Source organism: Elgaria multicarinata, chromosome 6 (genome assembly GCF_023053635.1).
Source record: "Elgaria multicarinata webbii isolate HBS135686 ecotype San Diego chromosome 6, rElgMul1.1.pri, whole genome shotgun sequence".
Classification (NCBI taxonomy): Eukaryota; Metazoa; Chordata; class Lepidosauria; order Squamata; family Anguidae; genus Elgaria; species Elgaria multicarinata.
Window position 1 is genome coordinate 85,725,077 of NC_086176.1, and position 10,564 is coordinate 85,735,640.

The window sequence follows — 10,564 nt, forward strand, 5'->3', positions numbered from 1 at the left end:
ATATGATACCATTTCAACAGTGTGACCTAGTTCACACATAATGTTGACCCATGATTTATTTAATCTATGGTTTGTGCCCTACCCAGAGTTTGTCTGGCAGACATTGAACAAACCGTGATTTGTTTTCCCAATCTATAGATTGTTCATTTCCTTCTTTGTTTGCCTGCTCCCTCCCTGTATCCCAAATACTTTTGTAGCACCCTAGTACTGGACTATAGGCTGGCTGTTTTTATTTTACCACTTTTGCCTCCTGCCTCTGTCACTTTGTAAATCAATCCACGAACAACCCACAGTTCTGGATTCACAAGTCATGACTACCCATGGTTTAAATAACCCAGAATTCACAACCCATCAGCCAGCTCTTTCTGGGTTGTTCATAATTAATAAACCATGGTGTATTAATGCAGAAATCTTTTTTTTTTTACAGCTTTTAGAACTTGACTTTGTTCTTACTTTCACACTGTTAGTTTTATTGTCCCCTGTGCCTATTTGGTGTATTCTCTTCCCTTTCTTATTGTTTTGTTATTATTTTATTAGAACGTAAGCCTATGTGGCAGGGTGTTGCTGTTTTATTCTTTTACTATGTACAGCACCATGTATATCAATGGTGCTATATAAATAATAATAATAATAACCCATAACATGGGTTAGTGAAGGGGTGCAGAACTGTTTTTGGGGTGGGGGAACTGGATTGCCCTGACATCACACACCTGGGTGTTGGGACTTGTCTGCATGGGGGGCGGGGAGAGCGAGCGCTTTCCCTCCTGCATAAGCAAGTCCCAACCCACACCACCCAACATCCCAACTGCTATCTCCGATTCAGATTGGGGTTAGCAGCAGGGGATTGGAGGGGTTATAGTAAGACTTGCCTGGGTGTGTGGCCTATTCCCGCCACATCCCCACTGCTATCTCTGATCTCAGATTGGACATAGCAATGGAGATAAGAGTTGGGACTCGCCTGTGCAAAGAAAAGCAACCTCTCTCCCTGGCATGGGCAAGTCAGGCCCACACTGCCCAGCATCTGCATTGCTGATACCCGAGATAAGAGCAGGAATTCTCCTGCTGGCACATGCCAGCAGAGAAATCCCTTCTATTAAATTCTCAGATTTGAGCTAGCAGTAGAGATGCCCTCTAACAAGATTCATCTAACAAGTTGGGCTTGGAACCTGGAGGAATCCTAAAAGATAGTAGAAGCCAGATTGGGTTTCCCTGCGGTCCAGATGTTCTGCATCCTTGGGTTAGTGTTATGTACAAACCTGGCCACGGAGTAAGTGATGCTATATGTAGCAGGGGGGTGAGAGAACTCAACATGAGGATGCTGGTTTCAGCACCATCCCCATGTTGTGTCATGCAATGTGTAGCTCCACCCTTGATAAATAAGGCTGGCACCACAATTTAATTTTAATGTGCCTTCAACGTTTCCATTGTTTTGCCTGTCAATATTCTGGGGCCTAAAAGCTCGATATAAACAGGCGGTATTATTTGATGTCTTGAAACATCTCTCATACTTTTATTTTGGGTTTCTTTATAGGTGCATGGCCTGTACCGCACAACTGGAGCAAGTTTTGAGAAGGCCCAGCAAGAATTTGCAACAGGTGTGATGTCCAACAAAACTGTACAAACTGCTGCAGCCAATGCTGCATCGACAGCAGCAACTAGCGCTGCCCAAAATGCTTTCAAGGGTAACCAAATATAGAGAAAAGAGATGAAAATCACCACAATGTTCTGGCTCTGTTTTATTTTCCAGTCACTTATAGTCCCTAAAGACTTTTGTTAAACAATACACACACACAGCATGTACGTCTCTTCAGCTGTGCATGGGCTAAAACAGGAAAAGGTCCTTGTTTCATTCCTTTACACACGTATTTATTCAGAAGTGCTTCCTGGTTACTACTTAAAATTGTTCTTAGCATATTTTTCTCCATATTTTGGAGGCACGCTATATTCGGTGAAAGTTTCGACTGTAGATCTGAAATTGATATGGCAGCTTCTGGGGTCATCTTAATTGAATTTTAGATGTTTTCTGGTCATTAGCTCTCTCTGGGACCTTTCATTCTGACTTGAGACAAGCACTTTGGATTAACTCCTTTTGTTCCTAACAATTTGCTTCCCTATTTTCTTATTTAATAAGAAACAGGGCAGCTGACAGTCTTGAACATGACATTTTGGCTGCTGCTTTATAGTTTCAGCAGCTGATGAAGGACAGATGTAAGCTTAAAATAAGTATGATAGATAATGTAAATTCTTTTTTTTAGGATAATAGATTTTTTTGATAAAAAACTGAGTTTGCATGAAATAGTTTTGACCATGCTGAGCTAGTGTTTTGGTCCGGAATTTGTCTCTCTACCAGTTTGATTATAGTATTTGTTGGAATCTGTTTTCATGGTGTATAGTGTTCTAACTCAGAAATCTTGGAGCACACTTGTTCTCACAAAAAAAGCAACATGTATTGAAGAAACATTAATTATGTTTAATTGAAGCCGTGTAATTATATTTGCTATTTTTAATTTCTGTATTCATGACTTGAGAAAACGACTAATATTTAGAACACACTCATAACTTGTACTTTTTAACCTGTGTTAAAATGCAGTGGATTTTTTGTTGTGCTTAAGGATTCTGACATTTTTAAGTGTGCACTTGTGTTTAATGATGGTACTAAATCTTTAGCCTGTCTGTCACACCCTTTACTGTTTGTATAAATATCTGAATATACAGAATCTTATTTAAATTTTTAATCACAACCATAGTTTCTGAACAGGCTTTTTAAAAATGACGTTTAATTATGTACTTGAATTCTTTTAACATACTTCGGCCTTCATGTGAGATTCATCTGAATAAATGCATTTTATAAAATGCAAATTGAAGATGACTTTTAACACAGTACTAATCAGTTATGTGTATTACACAGCAGATCTTAGTGGTTTTTAATTCATCTTCATACTATTCTGAGTCTTAATTGCCTCTCATCTTAGGGTCATGTTTTATCCATTTGACAATCTAATATATATGAATTATTGGAGGGTAACCTGGAACACATCTTGGATGAACTTTTCAAAAAGTATTCAGTTTCTGTCATTAAGGGCTCCTAATTCTTAAATACTGGGTAAAGATATTGCAATATTGCTTTAATCCTAATACTCTCTAACCCAATAGTTTCTTGGAAAAAATATAATTCAACATGGTCTAATACCCAAGTCTGAGGTGTGTACGCATATCTTGAATTACAAGCATCACCCTATAGGAATAAATAATTAAGATAAGATTGACAACTTCATCATAACAGTAAATACTTGAAAATAGATATTGTGGGGATTACATTTTGTAAACAGGTTTCATACTATATCTAAAACCCTCTGCAAATAAAATCATGGATGTAGTTTGGGATTCAGTGTGAGATTCAATGTATTCCTTGCTTAGTAAGATAAACTTTTTAGTTTTCTTTCACATGTTCATGTGCATTTATCTCAATACTTGATCCTACATCAGTAGCCTTAGAGCATTTTTGTTGCTAATCCTTTAAACTATAGGAATAACTATACTTTTTTTTCTTTTTAAGAAAAAGGTGGTTCTTGAATATATTTTTCTCAGGGGATAAAGCAGATTGAAACTTGAAATAGATAATTGCAGGCCTAGTTTGCAGTAGTTTTGTAGCTATTTTGGTCCCAGAAAGCAAGAGTGGTTTATTTACACTCTTACAAGCCAACATTTAGAAAATGTAAAAGTAGTAGAAGTATACTTCAGGGTTAGGTCAGAAGTAGCAGAATGAATCTCAGCAGTGTCCCCTGTTTCTGACTCTTCATTTTGGCAGAAGGCTGTTGTATGTTAAATGTTTAACAAATTAATGGTATTAAAATATGTCAGAGAACAAATATATGCCCGTTATTTAAGTCATTTTGTAGTATCCAGTTGTGGCAAGTTTAGTTCAAATTACAGTGTTTGAACACTGGAATATCAATAGCCTGTGATCTATGATTTTGGCATCAGAGTTATTTATCTGAAGGATGTCTGTATATTTTGTAAATTATTAACAATGCTTTGCCATCCTGGTGAATGTCATGGTTCTGTACAAATGCACACAGATCCTCTGATGTTGCATGTCTGGGTAGTTCAAAGGTTCTGCATATTTATTGTATTAACTCAGTGACATAGAATAAAATGTTTCCTGACTGTTTGCTCTGTATAGTTTTAAAAACAAGCTAGGGATTTTTTTTTGTAAAAGACAAGAAAAAATGCAAGAGGGTTAATATATGTACAGAAAATATCATGTATTTGTCCCAATCCAGCTGTAGTTCTGTCTAGTTACACAGAGGCAGAATATGGATGTAGATAGTTTGAAAGTAATGCCCTGCAGGTAGACATTCACAGTTGGATATGCATTCAGATACAATCCATCTGCATTACATTACTTTAGAGTGATGTGCAACTGAATATGCATTCCCTATCCACATCCTGGCACTACTTGGTCACATGTAATTATGCACAACTAAAGCTGAGTCAGGGAGTTTGTTTTTTGTAATCTGTATATAAATTCTGTAATCTGCTGCAGTGGGAAAAGTATGTCTGTTATCAGAACAACTACTTGATACAATTAGAACTTGGGTTAGTTTTAAGGAAAACCCTCATCATAGATGCAGTGTTTTGGTTCTGTGATGTTAATTGGAAACTTCAAAAAGAGAATGATTTGTTGGTACTGATGAAATCTACAAGTATTAAATTTGTTTGGGAACTTGTTGGAAGTAAAATGAAACCTCTGAAAACAAATGTTCTTTGCTGGTACTTATTTTTATATTGGGGTCATTTTGTCCTGCTGTGAAGAGCCAATGTTTCTACTGTTCATCCTTTATATGAATGCAGCAGCGAAGTCATTTGACAGCGGCTACAATCCACAGTTGTACAGGACTAGCTACGTGTGCCAACAGCAAGCACATCTAAATTTTAAGGTGAGTTTCATACGGATTTGAGAGGGTGAAGTACTACCGAAAGAAAAGAAAAAAGTCAAAAAAGTCCCATTAGATGTGTGAAATCCCTTGTGTACCTGTAACAGCTCTCTGGATGGTTGCTGGTGTGGCTTTTTAAACATATGTATACATGCTGTATGGCCCTGCTTTCTCTGGTGTACACTTCAGCAATCCCAGAAAGACAGCATTCCCACAACAGGACGAACATTAACATTGTTTTCTTCAGTCCAGACATGCAAATCTCTGTTCTTGTACAGTGGCCTACCAAAACAGAAATCACATCGCTGGTGGCCTGCAGCTGGCTCAGTGGGTCACAGGTTTGCGCATTGCAAGATTCTGGAAGCAGCTCCAGATCTTCTGCTGGAAACGGGCATCTGTCCACTTAGGTAGTTTGACTTGAAAGCCTATGTTAGAAGCCTCATAGCTTGTTACAACTGTTAAAATGTAAACTCTAAAAAAAATAAAGGTTTTAATATATTATGAGAACGATCCACAAGTATTTGAGCCATACACACAGTTGTGCAATTTCTGCCAGTTGTGTTTCCTTAACACCCATCAGTTGTGGTTGCTCATCCCTTGAGCTATAGAGTGTTCTAGCCAGGTATGTCTCTGCTTGACAAGGGCTCAGGTGTCAGCACTTGGGAACGAAATGGGAATATTACTGCCACAAGGCAGTTCAGGTTGTAGTTCGTGTGTAAGTCTGCAAATCAGTAACATTGGAGTACTGATTCCTCATTGTGTTACTTTTGATGGTGTAGTGTTGTAGATGCCAACTATGCATGGCTGGTGAGGAGGCTATGAAAGGCTTGTTCCCATATTGTAATAGTGAACTTTATTGATGATAAGTATTTACCATTTGCACAGTGATATGAAAAACGTAACAGAAATCTGATAAAAGGACATTATGTCCCTCAAAGTATGTAATCTATACTGAAGGGCAAGCTCCACCAACCTATCTCATAATGTATTCAGTCCCCCCCTCCAAGCTTTCTAAGATAATTCTCAGAAAAAGCTCATGTCTTCCAAGCTTTTACAGGGGAACTCATCCCAGCCTGCCGGTTGCTCCGCTCACCAATATTCAATACATAATTCTTGCGTACCTGTAAGAGGAGCTCTGTGATATACATTTTATCAAAAGGTGTTGAATATGCATCTCTCCTAGCTGTTGAACAAATGTGCCTGATAAGCAAAATCTGTTGAGAATTATTCAATTATTGTAGTTAATTGGCTTTCCTGCTTTAACTGGACTATATAATTTCTTGCAGGGATGCATGGGAGCCTAGAAAACTATATCTGCCATGCACCTTGGCCAGAAATGGGTAAAAGTAACAATGCATGTTTGCTCCAAAGGGAAAACTTGCAGACCTCCCGCTTCCAAATTCGTTCCCAGCACTACCGTAATTTAATCTGAATTCCTTCACAAGTTAATTTTGTTTACATATATATGAATTCAGAAAGCTGTGTAAGATCACAGTATAATTTACCTTTATCCAATTAGTTACATATCATGAAAAGGCCTAGTCACAAGTGGTTCTGAGTGACTTTATATGAGCAAAGGCAATAAATTTGCACAAAATGGCATTTGGGTAACAAGTAATTCCAGAATCCTTTTATATCACTATTTTTCAAAGTGTTTAGCCTTTGATGACCAGTTTATGATATAGTGGTAGCCTGTTAATGCATCTTTATTTTTGGATATGAAATCAGTATTGGGTAATGTACTTTTTGTACCTCCAATTTTCAGTGGAAGTCTTATCTGTCCTTGCTTTTGCATTCAATCAGAAACCAGTAATAATCTCATTTATGTAGTTCCTGCCTGCTTTTCCACAAATGACATGGCTTACATATCTTTCGGAATGGTGAGAGTTGGTGTTACCATTAGTACCAGTGTAAAATCTGGAATTATTTCTCAGAAAATGTCAGGGGTTAATAATTGTTTATTAGGCAAAAAAATTACTATATTGTAGACAAATTAAATTAGCAGTATAGCTCAACAGCAATGTTCTTTACTGTGTTTTGCAAACTGTAACACATCAAACATCCCTTCCCCCTTCTCCCCTTTTATGTTGATGACCTCATTAGTTGCTAAATAGCAGGATTCCCTTCACATTTAGAGTTCAGGCTTTAAATAAGTAGGCCTGGATTACCCAGAGTTCAAAAGATGCTGGAAAACCATCATTGTAGTTATTCTTAAACCTGCCTTCTTTCCAAAGAGGGATTTCAGAGCACATTGTTGGCACTTAATGTTAAATAGCATCATAGTAGCTTTATTTGTCCAGGGGACATCCACCATTTTTGTCCTTTTCAAACAGCTTCATTTTCTAATCCTCTTGTTATTGCACATCACACACACTATGTATATCTTTTGAATTTGTTACCCTTTGGAAAGAGTTATGGCACATAACACAAGTTTGCAAAAGTGATTTAACCAGTTATTTCAGCAACATTAAAGTATCTTTTAAATTTTTATGTCTAGTACACAGGTTTAAAACGTAACCATTTCTTGAATTAATGTAACGCACATTTAGAAACAGTCATATATATGGCCTCTTGTGAAGCTGAAATACCGTTTTGTAAAAGTGTCTTTGACATTTTTTAGAGGTGAAATTCAAAATCTTCCTTAAACCACAGGATGCTGTTTGTTTGAAAACTTACCAAGAATGTGCTGGTCTAATTTATGTTCACAGTTGTCATCTGGATGGCAATAGAACCTATTTCTAAGCAAGCATGAGTTGTGTTAATAGGAATGGGTATATTTTTTAAAAATTCCACAATCTTTTCTCTGAAGCTTGTGTTGATACACCACTTTTGAAGCATGAACTTGTTTTTAAAACTGGGGTGTGTTTAAACTTTAAGAAAGGTAGATTGTGTCCTATATAAGAGTAAGGCAATGTTTGGTTACTGATGAAGCTAGGTTGAAATACTTTGGTGGTTGAAATCACAACTATGACATAGAATCATAGAATAGTAGAGTTGGAAGAGGCCGATAAGGCCATCGAATCCAGCTCAATGTAGGAATCCACCTTAAAGCATCCCTGACAGATGGCTGTCCAGCTGCCTCTTGAATTCCTCTAGTGTGGGAGAGTCCCTAGGTCATTGGTTCCATTGTTGTCCTGCTCTAACAGTCAGGAATGTCAATGGGAGTTTTATTGAAAATAGATTATACCCAAGTATAATAGTAAAATCTATTCTTAATAAAACACTGTATGTATTCTCATATGGGATTGTGTGCATGCATTCCTGGGGCAAGACGTTGGGTTGCAACTCTAATTATCCCTCGCCATTGACCATGTTAGCAAGGGCTGATGGGAGTTGCAGTCCAACAACATCTGGAGGGCCCTTAGTTCCCCACCCACTATTGGTATTCAGTTCTTTCACAGAAGGGGGATTTAAAATGATATCCATATCAATTAATCGGGGTACCTCAGTTTTTTAATTGACCTAATTGATTGTTCAATGAAACATTACAGGTTAAAATGTCTTATGTAAAGTTGGCATGTCCATTTTGGAGCCCTGACAAAAAAGAAAGAGGGAAGTGTGAGAGACAAAGTACATAAAGCAATGTTTTGTTGTGTCAGTGAGTTCTTTAAAACAAGCATTTTTCAAGAGACCTGTAATAGCCTGTTTCATAAAAGCTATCATTTCAACTGTTCTCTCTCTGGCTGATTCATACATTCATTTCTGATTCAGTAAAGTCCTTACATGGTGGTTTTAGCATCTCCAGTTCCAAGCTGGGAACTGTTTGTCTGAAATTCTCTGGTAATTTTTTTGGGGTGGGGGAGGGGGGGAGGAAATCTCTCTCTGATGCAAACTGGAACTCATAGGTGTGAATGTACAATTTCCTCCTTGGTTTTCATTTTCAAAAGCTGTGGTAGAACTCCTAAGGTGCTCTTCAAGCAGTTTGAGGTTATGTGCAAGAGTATCTTAAACAATTTTTTTTTACCAGTTCTGATCCCCTTTTAAGCTGCTGCTGTGAATAAACTCTAAACGGCCTTTTGGAGAGAGTGGATTTTAAAGAGAAATTGGAATATTCTGTTTTGCTTTTCTTCCTTTTTTTAAAGGGAAACTTTGCAAATGGTGTGCATGTTCAGACCGGGGGCAAGTATGCACTTGGATCCCGGCCATATTATTATAGCAATATTCATGTGGGTGTAGTTTCAGACAAACCCTTTCACTATGTGAAATGTGATAAAATCATATCCTGTGATGACTTTGGCACCTCTGAATGTAAACATTTGAATAGCCTATGTCTGTAATGAAGATAAAAAGTATTCTGATCCTTAAAAATGTTTATAATCTTATCTCAAATGAAGAGGTTTTACATTACAGAACCAACAAGGAGAGCAAACTGCATAATGTCAGTGTGGACACCCCATGTATTCTAAGATGAACTTCATACTGGAGCAAGCCAGCATGTTGTAGAATGAGAGAGTCTAGCTGAAATCTGCGCATAAGAACGTAAGAAGAGCTGTGCTGGATCAGTCCAAAAGCCAGTCTAATTCAGTGGCCAATCAGATGCCTATGGGAAGTCCTCAGAGGGTAATAGCACCCTCTTGTGTTTTTCAGTAACTGGTATATAGAGGCATACGGCTTCCAACACTGGAAACATAGCCATCATGACTAGTAGCCTTATCAAGTCTGAGTTTTCCTAGTCCCCTTTTAAAACCATCCATTTTCGTGGCGATCAAGCCAGAGCGCACCACGAACCATATTTGCTAACGCTGTGCTTCTGCCTACTTGGGGCTATAAGAATAGGGGAAGGATTGTTAAACACTTGGCATACAAACAGCAGGTTGCATATGGCTTGTGCCACACCTTATTCTGTACTTTTGTAAACAATGGGATAATTTGTCTGCTGGATTTCCAGGTTAGGTGAAGTTAGCAGTTTTGTTTGGTAGACCCTATCACCATAGTGCGAAGATTTATTTATTGCCCTTTTTAAAAGCACACTTCATAGCCTTCACTAAGTTTTCATACCAACAGCACTATTGGTACTAAGCATATCAGCATAGATGGTAATACCCCACAAAATTGTTATGTACATAATTGTGACTTGTTCATTCACAAGTGCCTTTTTGGAGTCTTATAACAGTGGTTAAAGAAGAAGCAGCCATGCACAATAATCCTGAGTTTGAGGGTAGACACTGAATTACTTTCCTTTTCACTGGAGGTTTCAGGTTTTAAAATTGCCTTTAAATTGTCTTTTTAAAAAAAGATGTGGTAGAAATAAGTGGTTATCATTAGTGGTTTGATGTAGCATTTTAGTCTAGCATCTTAACCTCCCAACTGCTGTGTGATCTTCCTGTCTACCAAAAGGTACAATATAAAAATATCGTTAATAAAACTAATCTAATACTTGAACATCTGTATATTAGCCATTAGTTATCCCTTCATTTTTCTTGTATATCCACCACTGTGGCATACTGTTCTGTTATGTACTTCTTTGTTTTTTCAGAAAGAAAATTACACAAATGTATTAACTGTCTAATGGAAAAGGATCACTTCTGGAAAATTACTGAATGCTACAATCATCAGCATTTCCTGTAGATGTAATATAACTGTAAAAAGATCTTTCAAAAGTATCAGACCTTAATATAGTCTGTCAT

The 10,564-nt window shown here is 37.5% G+C and overlaps 2 protein-coding genes across 3 annotated transcripts in view; one reads left to right on the plus strand and one right to left on the minus strand.

Annotated features, from left to right (window-relative positions):
• Positions 1-10,484, plus strand: part of SCAMP1 (secretory carrier membrane protein 1) — a 52,668-nt gene extending 42,184 nt beyond the window's left edge. Inside the window, exons 9-11 of one of the 2 annotated variants that reach the window (XR_010025551.1) lie at positions 1,532-2,208; positions 4,816-4,940; positions 10,414-10,484. Coding sequence is in view for 1 of the 2 variants with exons in the window: in XM_063127961.1 (XP_062984031.1) it covers positions 1,532-1,696 (165 nt within the window). In the remaining variant the exon portion in view is untranslated. Of the gene's footprint in view, positions 1-1,531; positions 4,762-4,815; positions 4,941-10,413 lie in introns of those variants that run through there. The other variant, XM_063127961.1, reaches the window with a different exon arrangement.
• Positions 1-10,564, minus strand: part of AP3B1 (adaptor related protein complex 3 subunit beta 1) — a 354,279-nt gene that overhangs the window by 230,113 nt on the left and 113,602 nt on the right. The window lies entirely within an intron of this gene.